Genomic DNA, 27,672 nt, shown 5'->3' with positions numbered 1-27,672 from the left:
TGTGAGAGAATGGAGTTGAGGGACATGATTGGTCGATTCAAGCCTCAGCTGTTCAAAGAACCAATCATCTTGCAGGAAGTAAGCTGCAGAGTAAGGGCGAGAGGCCATTGGCTAAAAGGAACATTTGGCGCGCAATTTTCCAGGATTATCTTGTATTCCCGCGCAGTTGCAGCAGGGCGGGAGAAGAAGGAGCATCGCTATCCTAAGGAGGCTGTATTTCTCTTCTAATTACTCGAGAATATGGTTCAGCATCCCGAAAAAATGTGGTCCAAGATGTATGTTCTGAAAAGAGGTGGGTAGACATAACTCAAGTTTGGAATTAAGGTGAAAAATGACCCCAGAGTTGAGCTGGGTAGGGTCTTTGTGGCCTTTTGAAATATTAATTATGTTCCTTTATGATGATTTGTGGGACCAAGTGGTTCAGATGGATTTATAAATTGGTTTATTTTCGGCATTATTATCCCCAAGTGCCACTTTTAGGTGACGTTGACTTTGTCTTTGGTCGGGTTGTGAGTTAGGTAATTGATCTGACGTTTAACACGCCACTTTCCCTACACTTCTCGACGTATGAGATCTCGCTCTACCCCAATGGACTGGATTGAGTTATATCAGTTTTCTTTTTTTTCATCAGTTTTTGAGTGTGGCTGCAGCCATATCTATAGAAAAAAAAGATCGATGAATTGGGATTAAAAACGTACCCGTCGGCAAAATAGGACCAAGCTCACTGGTGCCGGGTGTTCGGCAAAATAGCCATCCCGTAAAGGGGGGGTTTGTGTCTCCGGAACCGGTTTCCAATCCTGGGTTTCTGCAGGCTCCGGTACCGGAAGATCTGATCAGGGCTAGGCTGCTCATGTGAAGCATGTTTAGGGCGTCTGGGGTTTTTATTTAAGGTCTTTCATCACCAGATGAATTAGGCCAAAGTCTCAAAGACATAGGCTAAGGTTAAGTCAGATCTTTGTGTTTTGTGTATTTCAAGGTTTTTCATACATTAGGGTAGATTTTTGGTGAAGTTAGGGTCCTTAAATTAAGGGCCCGACCTTAACCTTAGGACGGCATAGGACCTGACCCCAAGATCCGTGACCTCTGACAGCTGGGCTGAGGTAAGGAGCAGTGTATATGACAGACCTGGACAGAGTTTTGTGGGGATTGACCTCCAGGGTTGAAAGGTAAGATAGGTAAGGCCCCCACCCCCCAGACCAAGTTGTGGGGTAGGAGACCTCCAGAACCAGGCTGAAAGGTAAGATAGGTAAGCTCCTCCCTCAGACCAAGTTGTGGGGTAGACCTCCGGAACCATAAGGTAAGGTAGGGTTCCAGATTGACCTATGGGGTGAGAATAATAACTCCAATGTAAGTTAAGGTCCCAGACCTTGCCTGTGGGTAGTGAATAACTCCCGGAACCATTGTAAGATAAGGTCACTGATTTGCCAATATGGTGTGAATAACTGAGGCAGTCGTAATTTATGGTGGCAGACTGATCTGCGGGGTGTGAATTTACTCTAGGCCATTTGAAGGTAGGGTAAGGTATAATCAAGACTTGCATTTTGTTTTTTCTTTCCTAGTTATGGAATCCCAAATGTGTGAGGCCACTCCCCCTCCCCCTCTCTCCTCTCTCTCCTCTCTCTTTTGCATATCAGTTAAACGCTTCCCAATTTATATGAATTTTTTTTACTGAACTGTAAAGCAGATGTAGATGATAGAAAGACTGGAAGTTTGTGCCTGTTTGTTCCCCTCTTTGCCTCAAACACTTAATGAAAAGTACCTTGGAATTTGTTGGTGTTGTACTTTTCAACATGGGGTCAACTTCTTGCCAAGCATTAATTAAGTACAGTACTCCCTCACCAAGTCTTGTTATTTGATCTTACAGGTCTCTGGATTAACAAAGTGGCTTGGCCTTCAAACTTCATTAGTCATGCATTATATCTGTTTACCTCATTGACAAATGATTGGAACTACTACTTTGTCATGCTTTTATTTCCTTGTCAGTAGCATCAAAATATTTATTTTTGTTTTTCGGATGATGATTTTATTCTTACACGGTTGTTTTTGGCATATTTCTCAGGGGTTAAAGTTTTTAAGGCACCTGTTTTCCATGGAATGATTAGCTATATTAGCAGATCTAAAACGTTCATAGAAACACAGGGTCAATTTACAAGAGAGACTTATATTAGCGAAAAAGAAATCATTCTTAAAAGTTTTAATCTTCATATTCTCAGTCTTTTTTCTTTTTTTCTTAGCTGAAAGATTGCAGTTGAGCTAATGCTATTTATCTCTTTCAGATGGGCGTCAAGAACCTGTCATGTTCGACAAAATCACTTCTCGCATCCAAAAACTCTGTTATGGACTTCATATGGAATTCATTGACCCGGTAAGAGAAACTCCTGTACACCTTGTGGAAAAGCTTATATTAAGGTCATACCAAACATGGAAATTTCATTTATATTTCAGATTTTTGCTCTATAAAAAATATACTTTGTACATTATTTTGAAAACAAGGTTTTTACATTTATGCAGATGACTTCTTTTATGGTCTTCCCATATTAATGTACACAGATCAGTAAGCCCCCATGTTGCATATACCGTAATTGATCATTATGAAAGTCCCTCTAGACTCAGGGAAAATTTTTGATGGCTGTTGTGTGTCATTACTCCATTCTTAATGTATGGGATAGACCAGGTGCAGATGTCTACCACACCGTGACACATACATTTTCAACATGTCGAGTATGTTTGTGTTCAGACTGCCACCTCCAGAAGGGCTTAGTACCTTTTCTCTTAACACACAAGTTTGTTAGTTGAGACTAGTCTATTGATACCACTCCCATGCACAAAACACTTCCATTGGATCCACTCTCTTGTCATTCGTCTGACATCTATATTAACATACATTATCATCCTTTGCAGATGATACAAGGATAAGTATGAAAATCACACCGATAAAGGGTGCCAAAAGGCTGCAAAGAGACATAAACGAAGTCTTTGACTGGACAACCAAGAACAACATGCTTTTCATTGGGGATAAGTTTCAACTCCACTGGTGTGGGAAGAATGAAAAAATTAAAAACAATAGTATCAGACCAACATGAATGCTATCATAAAGCAGTTGAATAGTGTGAAACACCTCAGAATAATAATATCTAATGATCTAACCTTCAGTAAACACAGCAGTTTCCTCATGCAGAAGGATCGAGGACTGCATCCTGTGAACCTTCATGGCAACCAATATTGTTATTATTCAAGGCATTAATTCTTTCTTGAATTGAAAACTGATGCATCGTAACATCATCCCACGATATGGTCAGAGTTGTGGAATTAGAAATCTTCAGAGATCTTTCATAGATCATATTAATGTGGTAAAGGAATAAATTACTGGGAACAGTGCACAGACAGGTGAGGTATATCATTATCTGGAAAATCTTAGACGGTATAGTTCCCAACTTACATTCGGAAATAACGTCCTACTGGCATGACAGGCATGGAGTACTTTGTAGAATTCTACCTCTGAAATACAAAGATGCAATATGCTCAAAAACAGAGACCCTAAACATCCAGGGTTCACAACTCTTCAGTTCCTTGCTAGTTATCATTAGAAACAGTGCAGAATACTCAGTAAAGATGTTGAAGAGTGTACTGGACAAACTGAACCAGACTAGCTAGGCTGTGGGGGCTATGTAGGCTGGAGGGTTGTGGCTTCCATCAGCTTGGTTGAGCAGCAAAACAGAAAAGAATATAAACTTGGGAAGCCAAGTGACCTCTCATGTAAGTCTGGCCTGTAAGAGTTTTCAGAAGTTTTAGGTTGCTAGGGTCTTGTAGACTTTTTGGCAATGGGTTGGTTTGAAAATGTTATGAGCCATTGTTTCTTTGAATCTTAGTTTTGTGGGGTTGGTCTTTGATTAAAATGTAGATATAAAGTACGAGGTTTGAAATGAAATATCAAAATGAAAGTACAGATTGACACCACAGCTGCATGGAAGCTAATCACTTTGGTACTTACACTACAAAAACTACTTAATCTCTCCCAAACAAAGCATTTGATAGATCATATTTTTATGTACATTTTTTCCCCGTATCCTCTGTGAAGACTATGTAAGTCCCCTCTCTGTGAAGGTGCTATTTTTTATAACAGCAATATACGAGTAGGAATTTTTTTCTTATACCTTCAGAATGGCAGCATGCTTTTAATTCAGTTAACAATTAATCATTATTTTATGTATATATTCTTATGCCATACATGATGAGAATTGGTATTACTGTCAGGGTTGTTTGAATATCTTTTTTCCAGTTTGACTTGTTGATTTTGTTTATTCCATTACATGTGTTGGTAAAGGATCATTTGGTTTTATGTTTCAAAAAGTAAATTTTATCACATTTGAATTTCTAAGTTCGGCATAATGTTTTCTTGTTTTATTCTTTCCCAGCCGGCAATTACCTTGAAGGTGATTAATGGACTTTACACTGGGGTGACCACAGTAGAGTTGGACAACCTTGCTGCTGAGACTGCAGCAACCATGACCACCAAACATCCAGATTATGCTGTGTTGGCAGCAAGAATTGCAGTGTCTAATCTTCACAAGGAGACCAAGAAAACATTTAGTGGTAAGTTCGTGGTGGGAATAAGAAAAATGGACTTATCATATCTATTATGACATACATTTATTATGACATATACCTTTGCAGGATCATTCTCTTTGACTTATCCGTATGCTTTCTAATTTTTACCGCAGTACTAATCTGTGAGTTTCTGATGTCTTCCACTATCACAAACAGCCTCGAGAGGACCCAGTGGCCTGTTGGGTTTTCTTTAATTGCTTGAGGCTTGAACATGCAGTAGGGTGAAAGATGTTCATGGGATAGAACAGATTGGAGCGATGTGATTTATAGGATAACCACGGAAATGTCTGTTGGGCCTGGTTGTGGATGGGGGCTATGGTTTCAGTGCATCACACATTATGGTTAGAGAATGGATATGAGCTAATGAGCCCTTTTTTTCATCTGTTCCTGGTACCACTTCGCTAACATGTGAAATGGCAAACAAGTATGAAGATGCCTCCTTGATATAGCACAATCTTAGGACCTAATTGAATAGCATATTACCACAAATACTAACTCTTGGAGAATGAAAGTTTAGTAGCTTGAATGTCACCTAGACATGATAGGCACTCAGATTTGTGCAGCAGCATTGGCATTCTCTCATTTGAGTCACTTTGTAACCATTCATCAACCTTCACACAGACATGAAGACCACCTCTGCCACTCACACTAACCACCTGTACTCAATGAACCATAAACTCCCAGAAAACCACTATGATAGAACACATTCACATAAGAATAACTTAACGATCACTAAACACCTGCTGTCGTAGCCCAATCCTGAATGCCATTCTTCCAGACAAATACATTGTGCTTACAAGTCTATGATCTGGACACCAATCATCTCAACATTACAAACATTGATTCATCATATCTCAGGACCCCTCGTGCAACTTCCACCCTTAGAATACTGAACACCTGCATCTCAACTGCCTTGCACTCATCACCACATTTCATGGCTTGTAGTCCCATTTGGTGGGCATGTTTGACTTCCCAAAGCTAGTGGTCAAAGTAAACCATGAAGTTAGTGGAGCTTGGCTGTAGATGGTAGGCTATGGTTTCAATTTCACTATACATGATGGTGAGTGGATTTGTGCAGATTAGGATGTTCCGTTTGGTATAAAAAATTTATATTGTATACCTTACTTTATCCCATCATAACTGATTTGTGCTGTTCTCAGAGGTGATGGAAGACCTCTATAACATGACGAATAAGAAGACAGGAATGAGGATGCCAATGCTTGGAGAAAAATATTACAAGATTATTATGAATAATGCTGAGAAACTGAACTCTGCCATCATTTATGACCGAGATTTCTCTTACAATTATTTTGGTTTTAAGGTTGGTTTTTTCAAGCTGAGAGTTACACATTTTGTTAGAAGAAAAGGTTTTTTGAGATTATTATTTATTGGTTCATTCCCTCTTTGTGGAATGGTTATTATTCAACTTTTTTATTGAGTTATAGAAACCTGATATATGAGAATTTTGTGAGACATCAGGCTTGGTTTAGTAGTGTAATGAAGTATTTGTCAAATTTTCATTGTATTTGATTATCACAGACCCTTGAGCGATCATACCTGCTCAGAATTGACGGAAAGGTAGCTGAGCGTCCCCAGCACATGTTGATGAGAGTTGCAGTTGGTATTCATGGAGAAGATATTGATGCTGTAATTGAGACATATAACTTGTTGTCTGAGAAGTGGTTCACTCATGCCTCCCCTACTCTTTTTAATGCTGCTACACGTCGACCACAACTCTCCAGGTACTGGACCTTTAATTTTTTTATATAAAAGATGCCAAAGAATACTGGTAGATGTTTGATGATAGTTTTTTAGAGCTTCTGCTTGAGCTTAGATTCAAAGAATTAAGTATAACTCCTAGTGTTGCATCATCTCAGCTTTCTACCTTGTTACACTTCATGATTCGCTTTATTTGGGAAAAAGAATCTTCAGGTAGCGTGATCACAGCCTAACTCATTTAACAATCAGAACCTAGGTTTGTCAGCTTTTTGGCTGATTTTGTTTGTAAATGTTTTATAACTGTTTGTGATTGTTACATATTTTTCAGCTGTTTCTTGCTGACCATGAAAGATGACAGCATTGAAGGTATATATGACACCTTAAAGCAGTGTGCACTCGTTTCAAAGTCTGCCGGCGGCATTGGTCTCAATGTGCACTGCATCAGATCAACGGGAAGCTATATCGCTGGTACAAATGGTACTTCTAATGGTCTTGTGCCTATGCTTCGAGTGTACAACAATACAGGTAAATTTTGCAACTTGTCATGCCCTTTTGAGTCGGTGTTATCCCTTCGGGGACAACATTCGTAGCCTGTGACAAGATTGAGCCATTTATCAGCAACTTTAGAAAAGGACTCAAAGGAACTGCGAGTCTTTTATTTGTAAATATAGAATATACTCTTTGAAATTCCACCTTTGCACTCTGTTAGAATGTTACTGTGATGATCTTGTAATAAGACATTTTAGCTGTTTAGAAATTAATAGAGCAAATTCATATTTTTCCTTTAAATCAGATTTCTTTATTTTCATTAGAACTTGACATATGCTACATGCTTTTTTTTTTTTTCCTTTATACGTGCTCACCTTTCCAGCCATTGGAAGGTATGTATTGCATTTATGTATTGATTATGGTTGTTTTGATGAAGGTGGTTGAAGCATGAGTTAGGTGTATTAGAGGCATTTTGTATAAAAATGTTTTTTTGAATGGAGATATTAGTTTTGGTAAAGTCAGACTAGTTCTATTCCATGTATATCTCTGGTGACTTTGCTTTGGGGACTCCCTCGAGGTGGTGGCCTTTGCAAAAGAGCCTCTATAACTGGTGAACTCCAATGCTGTTTCTTAGCCTTAAGTACCTCATCCTTATCAGGCAACAGGAAGAGGGCAACTCTATCACAGTGTTTTTAGAGGCTTCTACCTAATGTTCCCACCAACTTTTATTACTTAATATATCTACCTGATGTTCCAAGCTACCTACAACTTTCCCCTAAAGCCCTCAGCGAATGTTCCTGCCTGCTACTTCTACCAAATGTTTCAACCTAATGCTCTTATCAGATGTTCCTATGTACTACTTCTGTCTATTGTTTCTACCATTTTGCCAAAAAGCCAGGCTAGTTCATTGCACTCACTGAAAAATGTAGCTAGGAAGAATGAGTTGTGTGAGTTAAGTGTTTGTCAAGTGTTATATGTGACAAGGAAAGACTGTATGAACAGAATGCCAGCAGTCCACATGTGGGTGAGGCAGAAAGATAAGACAGCTACTTGGGGTCAGAGGAGAGCAACTAGACAACCACTGAAGTGCTGGCTCAGTACCCTCCCAATACCCTGGTGTGTTGTATAGGTTGATGGCTCTCTACCAGCCACTACCTACCAGTCAGCGTAGTTGTACAGTGAAAATGTATGAAATTCTTTAATAAATGTGGAAGTTCTTGTTTCACTGTTAATGGATTTATAGAATGGAAGAATTTATTTTTATTTTAGTAATGAAATATTATTATGGACAAGTTGGTGAAGGAGATGGATACATGACTTATGGAATGGGTTTATGGGTAACACATATCTTTTGGCAGATGCCAGAGAGAAATTCCACAAGTTGGTGACAGGTTGAGGAATATGTGAAAGAAAATTGAAAGAGAATTTGAACAATTGGGTGCTGCAGTGCGGATGAGACGGGATGATTTGAATGGAGAATACCTGGAGGAAGTGGAGCGCTTGAGGTTCATGGACATGGACATAACAGTGGATGGAATTGTAGGGCCTGAAGAGAGTTGTAGGAGAGATGAGGGGTTTTAGGTGTTGCAAATATTGAGGAGTGTGTGAAAGGGGAGGCCAGTAGCTGTTAGGGCAAAGATGGGTATGTTTGATGCCGAAGTCTCAGCAGTATTGTGTGAATTTGTGGTGGGCTCTTCAGTGCAAAAGAATGGAAGAGGATGGACTTGTTTGAAATGAAATGCCTGAGGACTATGTGATTTGAAGTAGGTTGATTGTATAAGGAATGAATTGAAGAAAAAGAGAGGTTGTTTCAAGTGCAGTATGAGAGCTGATCAGGGTGTGCTGAAATTGTTTGGACTCGTGTGTGCCTATAACAAGATTTTACCATAATGGCAGGGCTTTTGCAAAGCACTCTATGCATTTATTCTTGAGATGTTAAAAATATCTTTTCAGCTGCCACCTGTATAACATAACAATCTATTCTTGATTCATATGAGATAATTTTGATAACATTTTAAGTATTCTAAATGTTTCTGTTCCATGCATTCAGGTCTCCTGACAGTATATTGAAGTTGTTTTAATTTCCTGGTTCAGCTGTTGAATATTTTTGCCTTATTTCCTTTTGGTAAATTCCATGGAATAGAAGATTTGATAACTGTCTTCCTTGTTGAGGGGTTTTTATGTCTGTTTAGTGCAGTGAAAGGGTTAATGACATGGAAAATGCATGAAACGTCAGACTTAAGCTGAGGTAGTTAATATGGCATCATTAAGTAAAAATATTTTTGCAATGGCCAAAAGCATCAAAGTCTTGAGCTTAAGTAGCAAAAGTGGCATCACTAAGAAAGGAAAGTGTTCTAAACATGGCTCACATAAGTAGTCCCAGACATCTTGAGCTTGATCAAATTGTAAAATTGGTTTCAACAGCACAAAGCTACAGATCTCAGATGTAAGGATTTAATAGTGTGCCAGCCCTCTTACTGACAAGCTTAAAAGTGAAGATTTTGAAGCAGATTCAGGCTGGCTGTATAAACTTTGGCATTGGGCATACCAGCAATGAAGGTGTGTGAGGTGAGATTTGGTTCAGGTACATTTAAATACATAGAGATCTTGTAAGAAGATATCACTGTTTGAAGCTTAGAGGAAAGAGGTTCCACACTAGCACGTATCGTTTAAGGATTAAGAGATTAATTTTTAGTGTACTTTGTCTGATAAGCATCATCCTTGTATTTGCAGCTCGATATGTTGACCAGGGAGGAAATAAGCGACCAGGTGCATTTGCCATTTATTTGGAGCCATGGCACCCAGACATCTTTGATTTCCTTGACCTGCGCAAGAATACTGGAAAAGTAAGTTGTACAGCACTTTTCATTGGGAAATAGTCTGGTGCCATGTGCTAAATTTGTTACATTTGAGGCAGAATTGGCAGGTCTATACATTTGACTACAAGCAGCTGTTTACATGCTTTGAGCTTCTGTCTGGAGTGCCTTTAGTGCAAGAATTATTCTCGTCATTTACGAGATTGAAATATGCTTTGGCATTCCCTTCATTGCCTGGCTTTAATTTTATTTACTCTCTTATTCTGTAACAGGATGAACAAAGGGCCCGTGATCTATTTTATGCTCTATGGATTCCTGACCTTTTCATGAGGCGTGTAGAGGAGAATGGAGAGTGGAGTCTTATGTGCCCCCATGATTGCCCAGGCCTACATGATGCTTGGGGTAAGCTTTTATGAATTAGCAAAACTGAGTAATGTGTTTCTAAATAGAATTGTATTGCTCTTAAAACATATATATATGGCCAGCATTTTTTAGCATGTGGTTGAATTGCAAATTGTTGATTAACAGGTGAGGAGTTTGAGAAATTGTATATAAAGTATGAAGAAGAGGGCCGATACTGTCGCAGAGTCAAGGCACAGCAGCTATGGTATGCAGTAATTGAATCACAGGTTAGTACTGGTCATATTTTTTTTGGAACTTTTCATAATTGATCACCGAAGAGTAGATTTTTGGAAAGATAATTTGAAATAGAAGACTTCACTAACTGTACAACTGAAAACTGGCCTCATATTCAAGTTTTCTTAGATTTGAAAATTGATAAAGATCACTGTAATACTAACAGTCATATTTTGTGATTGTGATATTTCCGAATGTTTAGTTTTGATATTGATTTTTCAAAACAGATTAGTGGATATTTCTCTATGTATGAAAAAAATAAAAAGGAGAGATAGGTAGTATGTTTGAGGAAAGGAACCTGGATGTTTTGGCTCTGAGTGAAACGAAGCTCAAGGGTAAAGGGGAAGAGTGGTTTGGGAATGTCTGGGGAGTAAAGTCAGGGGTTAGTGAGAGGACAAGAGCAAGGGAAGGAGTAGCAATACTCCTGAAACAGGAGTTGTGGGAGTATGTGATAGAGTGTAAGAAAGTAAATTCTCGATTAATATGGGTAAAACTGAAAATTGATGGAGAGAGGTGGGTGATTATTGGTGCATATGCACCTGGGCATGAGAAGAAAGATCATGAAAGGCAAGTGTTTTGGGAGCAGCTGAATGAGTGTGTTAGTGGTTTTGATGCACGAGACCGGGTTATAGTGATGGGTGATTTGAATGCAAAGGTGAGTAATGTGGCAGTTGAGGGAATAATTGGTATACATGGGGTGTTCAGTGTTGTAAATGGAAATGGTGAAGAGCTTGTAGATTTATGTGCTGAAAAAGGACTGATGATTGGGAATACCTGGTTTAAAAAGCGAGATATACATAAGTATACTTATGTAAGTAGGAGAGATGGCCAGAGAGCGATATTGGATTACGTGTTAATTGACAGGCGTGCGAGAGACTTTTGGATGTTAATGTGCTGAGAGGTGCAACTGGAGGGATGTCTGATCATTATCTTGTGGAGGCTAAGGTGAAGATTTGTATGGGTTTTCAGAAAAGAAGAGTGAATGTTGGGGTGAAGAGGGTGGTGAGAGTAAGTGAGCTTGGGAAGGAGACCTGTGTGAGGAAGTACCAGGAGAGACTGAGTACAGAATGGAAAAAGGTGAGAACAATGGAAGTAAGGGGAGTGGGGGAGGAATGGGATGTATTTAGGGAATCAGTGATGGATTGCGCAAAAGATGCTTGTGGCATGAGAAGAGTGGGAGGTGGGTTGATTAGAAAGGGTAGTGAGTGGTGGGATGAAGAAGTAAGAGTATTAGTGAAAGAGAAGAGAGAGGCATTTGGATGATTTTTGCAGGGAAAAAATGCAATTGAGTGGGAGATGTATAAAAGAAAGAGACAGGAGGTCAAGAGAAAGGTGCAAGAGGTGAAAAAAAGGGCAAATGAGAGTTGGGGTGAGAGAGTATCATTAAATTTTAGGGAGAATAAAAAGATGTTCTGGAAGGAGGTAAATAAAGTGCGTAAGACAAGGGAGCAAATGGGAACTTCAGTGAAGGGCGCAAATGGGGAGGTGATAACAAGTAGTGGTGATGTGAGAAGGAGATGGTATTTTGAAGGTTTGTTGAATGTGTTTGATGATAGAGTGGCAGATATAGGGTGTTTTGGTCGAGGTGGTGTGCAAAGTGAGAGGGTTAGGGAAAATGATTTGGTAAACAGAGAAGAGGTAGTGAAAGCTTTGCGGAAGATGAAAGCTGGCAAGGCAGCAGGTTTGGATGGTATTGCAGTGGAATTTATTAAAAAAGGGGGTGACTGTATTGTTGACTGGTTGGTAAGGTTATTTAATGTATGTATGACTCATGGTGAGGTGCCTGAGGATTGGCGGAATGCGTGCATAGTGCCATTGTACAAAGGCAAAGGGGATAAGAGTGAGTGCTCAAATTACAGAGGTATAAGCTTGTTGAGTATTCCTGGTAAATTATATGGGAGGGTATTGATTGAGAGGGTGAAGGCATGTACAGAGCATCAGATTGGGGAAGAGCAGTGTGGTTTCAGAAGTGGTAGAGGATGTGTGGATCAGGTGTTTGCTTTGAAGAATGTATGTGAGAAATACTTAGAAAAGCAAATGGATTTGTATGTAGCATTTATGGATCTGGAGAAGGCATATGATAGAGTTGATAGAGATGCTCTGTGGAAGGTATTAAGAATATATGGTGTGGGAGGAAAGTTGTTAGAAGCAGTGAAAAGTTTTTATCGAGGATGTAAGGCATGTGTACGTGTAGGAAGAGAGGAAAGTGATTGGTTCTCAGTGAATGTAGGTTTGCGGCAGGGGTGTGTGATGTCTCCATGGTTGTTTAATTTGTTTATGGATGGGGTTGTTAGGGAGGTAAATGCAAGAGTTTTGGAAAGAGGGGCAAGTATGAAGTCTGTTGGGGATGAGAGAGCTTGAGAAGTGAGTCAGTTGTTGTTCGCTGATGATACAGCGCTGGTGGCTGATTCATGTGAGAAACTGCAGAAGCTGGTGACTGAGTTTGGTAAAGTGTGTGGAAGAAGAAAGTTAAGAGTAAATGTGAATAAGAGCAAGGTTATTAGGTACAGTAGGGTTGAGGGTCAAGTCAATTGGGAGGTGAGTTTGAATGGAGAAAAACTGGAGGAAGTGAAGTGTTTTAGATATCTGGGAGTGGATCTAGCAGCGGATGGAACCATGGAAGCGGAAGTGGATCATAGGGTGGGGGAGGGGGCGAAAATTCTGGGGGCCTTGAAGAATGTGTGGAAGTCGAGAACATTATCTCGGAAAGCAAAAATGGGTATGTTTGAAGGAATAGTGGTTCCAACAATGTTGTATGGTTGCGAGGCGTGGGCTATGGATAGAGTTGTGCGCAGGAGGATGGATGTGCTGGAAATGAGATGTTTGAGGACAATGTGTGGTGTGAGGTGGTTTGATCGAGTGAGTAACGTAAGGGTAAGAGAGATGTGTGGAAATAAAAAGAGCGTGGTTGAGAGAGCAGAAGAGGGTGTTTTGAAGTGGTTTGGGCACATGGAGAGAATGAGTGAGAAAGATTGACCAAGAGGATATATGTGTCGGAGGTGGAGGGAACGAGGAGAAGAGGGAGACCAAATTGGAGGTGGAAAGATGGAGTGAAAAAGATTCTGTGTGATCGGGGCCTGAACATGCAGGAGGGTGAAAGGAGGGCAAGGAATAGAGTGAATTGGAGCGATGTGGTATACCGGGGTTGACGTGCTGTCAGTGGATTGAATCAAGGCATGTGAAGCGTCTGGGGTAAACCATGGAAAGCTGTGTAGGTATGTATATTTGCGTGTGTGGACGTATGTATATACATGTGTATGGGGGGGGTTGGGCCATTTCTTTTGTCTGTTTCCTTGCGCTACCTCGCAAACGCGGGAGACAGCGACAAAGTATAATAAATAAAATATAAAAAAATAATAATTTTTTTAGTGCCAAGATTATACAAAGAATAGGCTTCATTCACTTGCATCTATTCTCTAGATGTCATGTGTAATACACCAAAACCACAGAAAATGTTATTCTAGTTAATCGTAATAGACTTGTGGAGGTCATGTATTTTAGAATAATGTGCACAGTTGATATTAAGACTACCACAGTGAAGGGGTTAAGACAACACACAAACACACACACCCCAGTGAAATACCTGCATTGTACAGGAAGTGTAATGTTGAGGTGGGGTGATTATAGATTTGTAGAAGTATTTTATGTATTTTTAGGGTTTTCTTCCAACATTTGGGTGCCTGCCAGGGATTTTATATTGTTTTATGCGGATGTGTTACAGGTTGAAACCGGAACACCGTACATGCTGTATAAGGATGCTTGTAACAGGAAGAGCAACCAGCAGAATCTTGGGACAATTAAGTGCTCTAACTTGTGTACTGAGATTGTGGAGTATTCATCCCCAGATGAGGTAAGACTAGTTCTTTGATATGAGGTGCATGTGTTTGGAGATAACAAGTGAAAGTGCATGTAACTATCATGAAATTCTGTTACTCATTACCTGTATCTCAGTAATGTTTATTCATTCTTGATTTGAATATGGTTTACAACCTTGCTGTGGTTATTTGATTTGCTTGGATGGGTACCTGGGAGGGTATAGAACTTGAAAAGTAAGGATTAGTAGCTTCCGAAAACACTGCTAGAGTTACGGCCTGTTACGGATAAGATGTTAAAGGCTAAGAAGTGGCACTGGAGTTCAACAGTTATGGAGACTCGTTTACCTCAGCCATCCCCTTGAGGGAATTCTCAAAGGGAACGGGCATGAGATATAAATAGATAAAGGGGTAAGGAGTGTGACTAGGATAAAGAGAAGGTGGAACAGCAATATGGATGTAGCAGTTGTCCATGTCATTGTTGTGGAAGAGTAGTCCTTTGTTCATCCCGTCCTTTGAACTGGGTTCACCAACTGGACTCCCCAGCTGGCTGTCTCTCCTGAAATTTAGATATGAAATTCATCAGTATAGTGTGATTTTTAGCAAACAGGTCTAAACATATATTGGTTTTGATACTCTTAGTTTCAGAAATTATGTCTTTGAAGGCATAGATGGTGGTTACATCCTGCATCCACTTTCAGTGTGTCCTTAAAACTCCTTAGAATTTTGATGCATTGTGTGACAATATTATTTCTATAAAAGTTGACCTAATAATTCTTTACTAGGAGAAACATGTGCCAAATGAAAAGTATTTATGATAGTTTGGAAATGTGTCCATGTTCATGGTTGTTTGAAGGCGGCGTATATTCCGTTATAAAGGTAAATGGAACAAAAAATTATAAGAATTAGAGGAATGAATGACCATCAAGTATGAAAAAATATGTATAGACAATGCTTGCCAAGGAAGTTGGCACGATGGGGCTGCAGCATGACCATCAATATTAAATGACATAAAATCATGAAAACTGTGTATTCATCACCAACTAGTACTTGGTTTCCCCTTTGAAACAACCAGGAACTGAATCAGCAAGGTTTTCTGGCCATTTAGGATACATCTTTGCCCAAACTTTGTGAATGGCCACCTCCAGCTCAGATTGTAACGAAGTTCCCCTGCTATGTGATTTCATTTTCATAAGCACTGACAAGTTTTCTGTGGGACTATATCTCATGAATTCCTGGGCCAGTCACTGAAACATCAATGCACAGTCCATAAGCCAATCACTGACTAGTTTGGCAGTATAGTAGGGAGCTCCATCCTGCATGAACACTTCGGCCTTGTACTTCAAAGTTAGCTAAATATTATTTGGAGGCTGGTGTCAAGCATCTTTTGTATTTTTGTTTGGGGATATTGTGTTAAATGCATGTTGATATCTGTTGTCACTAGTGATGTGTTGTGTGTTAGGGGTTATTTTAGACCATGCTGTATGGGTGCAAGTGAGGTGTTTTGGTTGACTTGTGGATTAGTTTTTCAAGTTTAGGTTTTGATGATAACAGTGATGTAAGATGATACAAGGAAGAGCAGTTGGGTAGTTTGGCATGTTTAAAGGTGGTTACTATGCTAAGTTTTCGGGTGTGAATAAATGAGAAATATTTGTAATATTTTTGTCTGTAATGTTGCTATTAACCTTTGCAGATTGCAGTGTGTAACCTGGCATCAATTGCACTGAATATGTATGTCAATCCAGACAGGACATATAATTTTTCGAAGCTAAAAGAAGTGACAAAGGTATGAATATTTTATTTTTACATGGTTATTGGAAACATATTTCTCAAAAAGATGGACATAAACTTGCTTAGCTCTGACTTTTGAATTTGAATGAACTGTATTTTTAATTAAGCATAGTAAACTTTGAATAATGATTTGATTTGGAGATGTCTTGCTTTAGGATGCAAGGATGACTGAAATTTCACATAAGTCTAAAGCCATTAACCTATTTAACAGATTTTCAAGGTACAGAAAATACCCGTAAAAAGATGTAATTTCTGTCTTATTTTGCAAATCATTCAGCAGGTATTATCAGTATTTCACAAATCATTTGGTGGCACCTAGGGAAGTAGTAAAGAATGAATAATGTTAATGGATGGCACTGTAAATGGCATAATCAGCAAAATCCGTGATATAATTTTTGCAAATAATTGCTGGACCAGTCCAGGCAGTTTTTGTTGAAAAGGAAAGTTATGAGGAATATGTAACTTAGGAGACTACAACAGAGTTTTATTCAGTTTTATTCATGGTGCTCGTTAAAGCAATTTTATCTTTGTCTTTGCTGATTTTTCAGCTTAGCTGGTGGAACATTTTGGGAGAGGAATGAGTTTCAACATATTTAAACACAGATATTAAAAATTTTTGTATTACTGATGATTTTGGCTTTACAGTAAAGAAACTTACATGATTAATTCATACATTATTTTTGGTAGTGTTATTTTGTCTCAGTTATCAGAATGTGTGGATGCTGGTTGAAGTTACTCAAAAAGTGGCTGTTGAGGGTAAGGATGTATTATGTTTAAACTCATTTCTAATGAAAATTATATATTGTGGTTAAACTTGTTTCTAACAAAAATCTTTTCCGTAGGTGGTAACCAGGAATCTTAACAAGATCATCGACGTCAACTTTTATCCTGTTGAAGAAGCTAAACGTTCTAACATGCGTCATCGACCTATTGGCATTGGTGTTCAGGGTCTCGCTGACGCATTTATTCTCATGAGGTATTAAGTTTGATTACTCATGTTGCCTGAAGATATTTGTTCTTGAGGTAGTGTACTATAATTTTTCAGGGTTCCTGCAGCTTGTATGCTGTGTTAATTAATAGCAGGGGAAGAATGGACTCTAGCATGAGTTCTTTGATGAGATTATAAACTCACCAGTGACTTTTCACTCATAGCTTAACCATTGGTGAGGAGAGTTTGGTGACCCTTGCATTTATTTGAATAAAACTTTTGATTTGTCTTTTTGCGTATGTGATGTGCATTTAAGCAAGTTGCAAGCTTTAGTGTGTATGATTTGTCCAAATAAAGAAGTTAATTTAGTAAGTCTGAATCTACTCTGCCAGTTTCTGTTTCATAATTTTGCACTGAAACTTTGACTGCTAATTTTGAAGTGTGTACACGTACAAATTTTGGGTTTTCTTTTGTGCAGGTACCCTTTTGATTCTGAAGAAGCCAAACTTTTGAACAAGCAAATCTTCGAAACCATTTACTATGGAGCAATGGAGGCAAGCTGCGAACTTGCTGGGAAGGAAGGAACATATGAGACCTATGAGGGATGTCCTGTCAGCAAAGGAGTAAGATATCCACATTAGATTAGAACATAGATATTTTTATTGAAGTAAAATTTTGAATGTATTAAAACTAAGCACTGTTGATTATTATATATTTTATTTATTTTTTTTTTTTTTTTATTATACTTTGTCGCTGTCTCCCGCGTTTGCGAGGTAGCGCAAGGAAACAGACGAAAGAAATGGCCCAACCCCCCCCCATACACATGTATATACATACGTCCACACACAATATACATACCTACACAGCTTTCCATGGTTTACCCCAGACGCTTCACATGCCTTGATTCAATCCACTGACAGCACGTCAACCCCGGTATACCACATCGCTCCAATTCACTCTATTCCTTGCCCTCCTTTCACCCTCCTGCATGTTCAGGCCCCGATCACACAAAATCTTTTTCACTCCATCTTTCCACCTCCAATTTGGTCTCCCTCTTCTCCTCGTTCCCTCCACCTCCGACACATATATCCTCTTGGTCAATCTTTCCTCACTCATTCTCTCCATGTGCCCAAACCACTTCAAAACACCCTCTTCTGCTCTCTCAACCACGCTCTTTTTATTTCCACACATCTCTCTTACCCTTACATTACTCACTCGATCAAACCACCTCACACCACACATTGTCCTCAAACATCTCATTTCCAGCACATCCATCCTCCTGCGCACAACTCTATCCATAGCCCACGCCTCGCAACCATACAACATTGTTGGAACCACTATTCCTTCAAACATACCCATTTTTGCTTTCCGAGATAATGTTCTCGACTTCCACACATTCTTCAAGGCCCCCAGAATTTTCGCCCCCTCCCCCACCCTATGATCCACTTCCGCTTCCATGGTTCCATCCGCTGCCAGATCCACTCCCAGATATCTAAAACACTTCACTTCCTCCAGTTTTTCTCCATTCAAACTCACCTCCCAATTGACTTGACCCTCAACCCTACTGTACCTAATAACCTTGCTCTTATTCACATTTACTCTTAACTTTCTTCTTCCACACACTTTACCAAACTCAGTCACCAGCTTCTGCAGTTTCTCACATGAATCCGCCACCAGCGCTGTATCATCAGCGAACAACAACTGACTCACTTCCCAAGCTCTCTCATCCCCAACAGACTTCATACTTGCCCCTCTTTCCAAAACTCTTGCATTTACCTCCCTAACAACCCCATCCATAAACAAATTAAACAACCATGGAGACATCACACACCCCTGCCGCAAACCTACATTCACTGAGAACCAATCACTTTCCTCTCTTCCTACACGTACACATGCCTTACATCCTCGATAAAAACTTTTCACTGCTTCTAACAACTTTCCTCCCACACCATATATTCTTAATACCTTCCACAGAGCATCTCTATCAACTCTATCATATGCCCTCTCCAGATCCATAAATGCTACATACATATTTATTACATATTTATTATTTAATATACTTGATCGCACTTTTCCGTGTCAGGGAGATAGCGCCAGGAAACAAACGAAGAATTGCCCATCCACTCGTATACAATTTTTTTCTTACATATTCACCTTTTCCCACATTAGCGAGGTGGCGTCAAGATCAAAGGACTGAGCCTAAGAGGGAATGTCCTCACTTGGCCCCCTTCTCTGCTCCATACACATGCATATAGATATCATACATATCAGACACATACATAAATACATGTGTGCATATTCATACTTGCTTGCCTTCTTCCATTCCTGGCACCACCCCGCCCCACAGGAAACAGCATCACTGCCTCCAGCTTCAGCGAGGTAGTTCAAAGGAAACAGTCTTTAGCTGTCGTGTCGAATGCACCGAAACCACAGCTCCCTATCCATATCCAGGCCCCACAGACCTTTCCATAGATTACCTCAGGTGTTTCACACGCCCTGGTTACCGAGTCCATTGACAACATGTCAACCCCAGTATACTACATCGCTCCAATTTATTCCTGCATGCCTCACGCCCCCCTGTATTTTCAGGCCCCCTATTGCTCAAAATCTTTTTCACTTCATCCTTCAACCTCCAATTTGATCTCCTGCTTCTCTTTGTCCCCTCCACCTCTGACACATATATTCTCTTTGTCAACCTTTCCTCATTCATTCTCTCCATACTTCCAAACCATTTCAACATGCCCTCTTCTGTTCTCTCAACCACACTTTTTATTACCACACATCTCTCTTACTCTTTCATTAATTTATCAAATCCACTTCACACCACACATTGTCCGTAAACATTTCATTTCCAACAGAGCCATGCTCCTCCATACAGCCCTGTCCACAGCCCATGCCTTACAACAATATAATAGTGTTGGAACTACTATTCCTTCAAACATACCCATTTTTTTCCTCTGCCATTTCACACATCAGTGAGGTAATGCCAAGAACAAATGAAGAAAGGCCACATCTGCTTACATATACATACTTATTTATTTCATATACCTGTGAGTATACACAGCAGCAGATGGAACCTTGGAAGCAGAAGTGAGCCAAAGTTGGATAAGGAAGTGAAGGTTTTGGAAGCATTGAAGAATGTGCGTTAAGAGTGAGTTTTATCTTGATATGTTTGAAGGCATAGTAGTCCGAACAATATTATGTGGATGCAAGGCATGGGCTATAGGTAAGGTTGAGCAGACAAGGGTGGATGTGTTGGAAATGAAATATTTGAGTACAGTATGTGGTGTGAAGTGATTTGATCAAGTAGGTTATGAAAGGGTAAGAGAGAGGTGTGGTAATAAAAGAGTGTGGTTGATGGAGCAGAAGTGTATGCTGAAATGGTTTGGACATATGGAGAGAATGTGTGAGAAAAGGTTGACATAGAGGATATGTGTTTCAGAAGCAGAGGGAACAAGGAGAACAGGGAGGCCAAATTGGAGCTGGAAGGTGGAGTGAAAAAATATTGAGCAATTCTGGCCAGAACATGTAGGAGGATGAAAGATGTGCACAGGATAGAGTGAATTTGAACTGTGGTATACAGGGGCTGAATGTGTTGTCATTGGACAACCAGGGCATTTGAAGCATCTGGGGTAAACCATGGCATGGTCTGTAGGGCCTGGTTGTGGAGAGGGAGCTGTGGTTTCAATGTATCACACATGATAGCTAGAGATTGGGTGTGAGCAAATGTGGCCTTTGTTTGTTTGTTCCTGGCACCATGTATGTACATATGTGCAAGTAAAACCACAAGGAATATGTGTGTAAAGACATATCTTAATTCCAGATTTTCCAGTATGACATGTGGAAGGTAACTCCTACAAATCTTCATGATTGGGCTGCCCTCAAAGCTAAGGTTGCTAAGTTTGGTGTCCGCAACTCACTTCTCCTTGCTCCCATGCCGACTGCCTCTACTGCTCAGATCCTTGGGAATAATGAGTCAATAGAGGCATACACTTCTAATATATATACTCGTAGAGTACTCTCTGGAGAGTTTCAGGTTAGTTACGTGTGAAAATTAAGTGAAAAGAAATTATTTCATGATAATTATGATTATGTTCAATCACTTAATCTGCTCTGATATATGAATGAGGTGCTTAGAGTAAATCTCATATTTATTTCTGATGGACAGATTGTCAACCACCATCTTTTGAGAGACTTGACTGAACAGGGACTCTGGGACGATGCCACTAAGAATGAAATAATTGCAAAGAATGGTTCCATACAGGTATGTTTTGCATGCTGATACCAATAATCATCTATTTCAGGCTATAATAAACCAATTTTTTACCTATTTTATTAAACATGTTTAATCTGAATTACCATTTTATTTGGTTTATTTTTCTAATTTTGAAGAAATCATATGATCAGGTTGACAGAGAGGCCTTGTGAAAGGGACTGCATGTTAATGAGGTAAACGGGAAGTTTATCCATGGAGATGGGGAGGAAGAATGTTACCCATATGTCCTGTTTGTCATAGAAGGTTACTTAGAAAGGCAGCAGTGGAGACCAGGAAATCTTCCACCTTATTTATTGTTAATTTACGAAAGAAGGAAGGGGCAAAATGAAGATTTTCTCCTGTAATGCTAAGTCATTTGTTTCTGAGACTTCTCTGCTTAGTTAGGAAAAGGTGAATGGGCGTGAAAAAAGGGAGAGAAAATGAAAGTTACTAACGCTAGTGTGAAGAGTGTAGCATGTGTGCATAAAGGGAGGAAGTGGGTTTGTTTGGTTTGGTTACCAGGGAAGTTTCATTTGCATCAGTATAGGTGAATGCAAAGATCTTAGAAAGAGCTGCTCACAGACAATTCAGATCTGGTGGTAGATCTGAGACAGTATCCTAAATATGGTAACAGATTTTGGTTGTATGAAAGAAGGTTGAGAGTAAATGAACATAAATAATGTATGAAAATGTAGCAGGGGAATAAAACAAGATAGTATGGGTGAGCGGGAGGATGGGAATCCTCCCCTTCCGTTTTTGATTTTCCAAAAGAAGGAACAGAGAATGGGGCCAAGTGAAGATATTCCCTCTAAGGCTCAGTCCTTTATTCTTAATGCTACCTCGCTAATGTGGGAAATGGCGAACATGTATGAAAAAACAAGTATAGGTGAGTTTGAATGACATGAACTGAGATGTCTTACATGCCATGTAGTAAATGTGGTAAGGGATGGAACCATAGGGGTTGAAGTGCAGCAAAGGTTGGGCAAGGAGGCTTAGATCCTGGTTGCATTAAGGAAAGGAAAAGGAAGGACAACTTGGGACTGAAAAGCTTGAAAAGAAGAGGGGTGATTGCACGAGGAGTGATAGTGTTGTAGAGAAGTGTGGTAATTAGTGCAGTCTGATTAAGAGAGCTGACCAGGGTTTACTAAGTTGCTTTGGACATACAAAGAGGATATGTGATGAAAGAGTGATTGAGGGGATGTCCATATCAAAAGTGGTGGGAGAAAGGGAGACCTGGATAATGGAAGGATGGAGTGAAAGAGGAGGGTTTAGGATCATGAATATTTAATTCTTGACTGCTCTTTACGTATATTTTCTTTTTGATAGGGACATAAAGATACAATAGATGTTGATTAAAGATTTGTGAGTGATTGAAAGTTTGTTGGAATAAAATAAATTTTGATACAACAGATGTGAACTGTTTGTCTTGTTTCATTGGCATGTGAAAAATGAAAATTCAGTCCTTTATATTAGTTTATTTTTCTAATTATTTGATTCCGTTTCAGGACATCAAAAGTATTCCTGCTGATCTTAAAGCTCTCTATAAGACTGTATGGGAGATCTCCCAAAAAGTAGTTATTCAGATGGCAGCAGATCGTGGGGCATTCATTGACCAGAGCCAGTCACTAAATATCCATATTGCTGAACCTAATTATGGTAAACTAACATCCATGCATTTCTATGCTTGGAAATTGGTAAGTTTGTGTTTTATTGAACTGGTTCTAGTCTTAAGTCATCACATTCTGTCACAGACTTAAACCAATCATATACAGAACCCAGTTTTTCAAATAACTCATCCTGCACAGCCAACAACAGCTCTGATAAGCATAGCCACTACCAACTTATCCATTACTTTCCATGCTACTAAAGGAAGGGGTTGAATTTTGGTGTTTAGGGAATCTGAATGCAAGGATCGGACATAGGGTCCCTAGTGTAAATTGAAATACTGAAAAGTTTGGGTAATAAAAGAGGAATTATGATTGAGGATAATGCATTGAAGTAAAAAGAGTGCATACTGTATGTAAGTACACTCGCTTCCCCCTATTCTGTGATTCATTCATTTGATGTTCATAGAAAATTAATTACATAAACTTAGGGGAAAAAATGAAGAAAATGGAAAAACTTTCCAGAGCATTAGTTAGTAAATGCTCGTCAGAGTAATCATTGAAGGATTGTTGAATATGGTGGATGATAGTGTGTAAGATGTATGGTATTTGGGTCTGAGGTATGCGATCAGAAAGCCTTGGTTAGTGGATTGGTGAAGAAAGGCAAGGTAGTGAAAGTCTGGTGTAAGATGATATGTGGCAAGGTGTCTGGAGTGAATTGTATTGCAGTTACTCAAGGCTTTACTTGTTGGCTTTGCATAGATGGATGGTTTATTGGAGAAGTGAAAAAGCTATTGTGGGCTGGACATGCTTCTGTCCAGATACTTCCTAGACAGTATGAAGCATAATTTTTTACCACACCAGATCACAGAAATTAGTGTCCAGTCAACAACCTATTTTGGCATAAGGTGGTGTTTGGCTTAATTGCCTGAGTCTGACTAATGTAGCATTGGTTTGAAAGTTACAAAAATGCTTTGAGCAATAACCTTTGGAAATGGTGATTTAAGATGTTAAAGTTACATTCTACTTATATTACTTGATTGAGAAAGCAAGTAATGATGTATATGTCTAGATATTTGATATTTTTGAAAACTGATTTTGGGATCGGGTAATAACTTGAATTTTGTTTAAAATGATCCACAATTGAAGTGTTAATATATTACCTGCAATTAAGGGTGCTTCATGAAAAGTTCTTAATGTCTACATATGTACTTTGAAAAAAATACTGTAAACCTGATTTATTTACAGGGGTTAAAGACTGGAATGTACTACCTTCGCACTAAGCCTGCTGCAAATGCAATTCAGTTTACTGTGGACAAGTCCAGGCTCCAGTCATCTGTTGTCTCCAGCGCCAGCAGCAGCACAAATGGGACTTCTAATGGAACTGTAACTGGAAGTAATAGTGAAGGATTACAGAACATGGCAGCAATGGTCTGTTCATTGGAAAATAAGGATGAATGCCTTATGTGCGGATCTTAATTTGTGGGATATAGGAGATTAAGTTTTGATTTATTCTCATATTTGAATATTTTGGTGAAGATGTAACTCCAATTATTTCTAACCTCTTCTCAAGACTGTACTTTCACATTAAATGTACATACAAACTGCAATAATACCAATGACCTCTTTACCTTTTTGCTTGTAGTTAACTAATGTTAAATATACTTGTGACTGAATGCTGTCTTTTCTAGGTTAATTAAAATGGCCCATACTCTCAAATAGAATGAATAGCAGTCATGAAAGGGAGCTGTGTTTAATGAAGAATATTTTTGTCTTCTACCACCCCATTTTATTTTCTTAGTTGATTTTTTATTTGACTTATGCACGATTATGTATCCACACATGCACTTTAAGGGAGAGATGTATTGGTACACAAATATTTTATGAAAAAAGGTAGAGATTTTCAAACAAGTTATAATTCAAGTAAAAAGTCTGTTTCCTCTGGAGATGCATGTGAGCTGCTAATGCACCTTGCTTTCCTAGGTTGGCTATGCTGAGGTGATGGAATGGGAAGTTGCATTCTTAGTTGTTTGGACTAGTAAGCTTTCTTCACTCAGGGTTTTAACCATTTGGAGCAAGCCCATTGATTAATTTGTGCCAGTATCACCGGCTAGTTGCGTGCCCCATGTTCATCCTGTCTGTGGTAGTACAAAAGGATTATAGAGGTCACAAAGAGTTTTTGTCAGACCCTAGGGTGCTGATATTCATTACATAAATTGTTAAGAAAGTTAGTTGATTAAAAACAATGCATAGTCTTTGATATGGTCTTATGGAGGTATTTGCTAGGAGGGCGGACAATACTGCTTTTGCTTCCTAATTTTATGCAAATTATGTACTCCAGACATTGTTATATTATTTAGATTCACTTGTGCCATGGCATATATGGTGTAACAGTTCTGTAGAGATGACATTATGTGAGTCACCATGTAAACGTTTCAGTCCTGTCATAAGATTTATGTAAAGTATTCTGTCTTCAGTGCTAGGTATACCAAGTTCTTTCTGCTTGTTGGTACTGTAGTGGTCTTCAGGCAGCCAAGTATGGTTCATAAGTCTTTATTTTGCATTTTTTCAAGTCTATTGATGCCTTTGCTGTTATGTAGGCTAAACCCAGTGCTTAGTCGCCTATTAAGAGACCTAATATTAAAGTACATTGTTTAAACAGTTCCAGTATTTGCACAGTATCTAGGATTTTGCCTTGCAATATCTCTGAGTCTATCAGTACATTGTTGATGTAGTTTTTGCACACCAGCTTCAGTACGTGGCACTGAGAAAACAGTTATTTAAAGGGGACATAATAAATTTTTTTTCATCAATTTTCAGTTGGGTTAGTCTGCTCCTACCATTACCAACTTGCTTATTGATACTCTAGTGCTCTTCTGGCAATATAGTATGATTCTTAAGGCTTCATTTTGCATTTTTTCAGGTCTGTTAATACCTTTGCTGTTATGTAGGACCAAAGCCAGTGCTTAGTTATCTATTATAAACCTAATATTAGCCAAGTACATTATATAATTTCAGAGTTTGCACCATATCTAGTATTTTACCTTGCAATATCTCTGAGCTCTGAGTTTATCTGTTCATTGATGATTTAGTTTTTGCACCATCTGCAGTACATGGAACTGAGACACCAAGTTACTTAAAGGAGGAGACATAGTTAATGGCTTTTTTCATGTTTTCAGTATAGGTAGTCTGCTCCTACCATTATCAACTTCTTTATCAAAGACTTTGGTTTTTCGCTGTTGAGAACAGTTTGCAATTCATGTTTTAGTGTCTAGAACATCATCGGCATATCTATGTAGTTAATAGTGATATTCTTGGGACTTTCTTAAATTGATGTTGGTAATGCATTCTCCCACTGGTTTTCAGATGTAGTATGAGCTCCTATTGCCAATGTCCACTTTGGTTACAGACTTCAATACACCATTGATGTTACTGTCCTCAGTTTTACTGTTTTGGGGCACTGGATTTGTGACTTGCTGAAAATTCCATACATTAGTGGGGATATGAATTGCGTTTTCAGCTCGAGAGAATTCTTAGTGCTATAATGATGTATGGAGCAAAGGACCTTGTACCTCTACTAGAACAGCGAGGCAAGTTTTCCCAGAAAGGTCTTCCTTTGTCAGTGTTTGTGTTTGCTTTGCTGGGCTTTGTAGACCTTTTATGACTTTTTTTTATGTTTGAGACGTTAAGTGACAGACTACATTGAGTATGTTAGGGAAAGTCCTAAAAGATGTAGCTTTGTTTGTAGCAAGCAGATTGTGCGATGGAGTGAACTCTGGGGGAATGTTGCCTCCTGCCTCAGGAAGGGGCTGGGGTTCTTTAGGGCAAGGACAAGTTCAAGAATCATAATTGTACTTGTGAACCAAGCCATTTGAGTTGATGCAACAGACATATTTATTCCTTCGATAAGACCACTCAGGCTTCCCCAAAAGGAAAGATGTTGACTTCTTGAAAAAGTGCTTTTACCTTGACTTTTATGTCTTATTCGTTGAAGAATGTTCCCTTGCTTATCACTGAAACTGGATTTGGGACATTGGTTGTATCTTTGATTGTAAATGCAGATGCAAAAGAATCATTTAATATTTTTGCCATGGCTTTGTTGTTGTGAACCTTGTCAATGTTTTCCATAATCATGTGATCTATTTACTGGGTAATGACTTGCTTCTAACAAAAATGTAAAACATTAGGGTTTCTTTTGCTATATTCAGCAGTATATGCTTTATATTGATGTTCACTTTGTCATTTAACTTGTTTTCTCTGCACAAATTTAATTACCTTACTCTATTATGTTGTTGGATTCTCTGTGTTTCTTTTGAGCTACTTCCTTAGGTGGATAGGGTATGAGGCATGAAATGGGTCTCATGTTCGTGTCCATAGTGGTATTACTAACCCTTATGGGATTATTCGACTACCAACACTCCTCCTAGTGGTGCCTAAAGATTGAATTTGAAATCATGACTGTTTGACTGCACACTTGACCCTAAAAAGGCATGCAAAATAGAAGCCAGATTATTGGCGGTGGACTAGGCATTCCCACAGCTTTAGTAATTCCGGAACTGGGTGAAGAAAATGGATCACAATCCAATGCAACTTGTACCTCAGGTAGCAAGAATATATAAACATGTATATGGTACAGGTCATTGATATTTGCAAGTTGCATGTTTTGAGCAAGGTCTGTCATTAAATGTTTATTATCCCTCCCTTTTATATATGCACTTATTACAGTATATAGAGTTCTTATTTCCTTTGTTTTATATTATGCAGTAGTTTTTTTTTCTTAAATTTAGTACAGGCAGTCTCACTAGTCTTGTGCTGTATATTGCTTTTACCATTATAAGTTGTGCATTCACGCATGTGCCTTATGTAATCTGCACAACACAACCGAGAGCTTACATATCACTGCCACTACCTTTATACATATTTTTTTGTACTTTACTATTATTTTTATCTGTATGTAGATTTATTCTTGTTAAAATTCTTTTTTTTTTTGTAAATAAAGATTATGTACAAAGAA

At 38.9% G+C, this 27,672-nt stretch overlaps 1 protein-coding gene across 1 annotated transcript; it reads left to right on the top strand.

Annotated features, from left to right (window-relative positions):
• The first annotated feature begins 154 nt into the window (after positions 1–154).
• RnrL (Ribonucleoside diphosphate reductase large subunit) lies at positions 155–27,672 on the top strand. Its single transcript, XM_071656317.1, has 17 exons — positions 155–292; positions 2,277–2,365; positions 4,416–4,593; positions 5,769–5,929; positions 6,148–6,350; positions 6,656–6,852; positions 9,550–9,662; positions 9,905–10,034; positions 10,161–10,261; positions 13,990–14,118; positions 15,774–15,866; positions 16,714–16,847; positions 17,278–17,422; positions 20,623–20,835; positions 20,968–21,063; positions 22,560–22,748; positions 23,907–27,672. Exons 1-17 carry the CDS (start codon positions 241–243, stop codon positions 24,135–24,137), a joined length of 2,454 nt encoding a protein of 817 aa, XP_071512418.1. The 5' UTR covers positions 155–240; the 3' UTR covers positions 24,138–27,672.

Source organism: Panulirus ornatus, chromosome 62, assembly GCF_036320965.1.
Source record: "Panulirus ornatus isolate Po-2019 chromosome 62, ASM3632096v1, whole genome shotgun sequence".
In the NCBI taxonomy this organism is placed as follows: Eukaryota; Metazoa; Arthropoda; class Malacostraca; order Decapoda; family Palinuridae; genus Panulirus; species Panulirus ornatus.
This window is presented reverse-complemented; position numbering and strand designations above follow the sequence as displayed.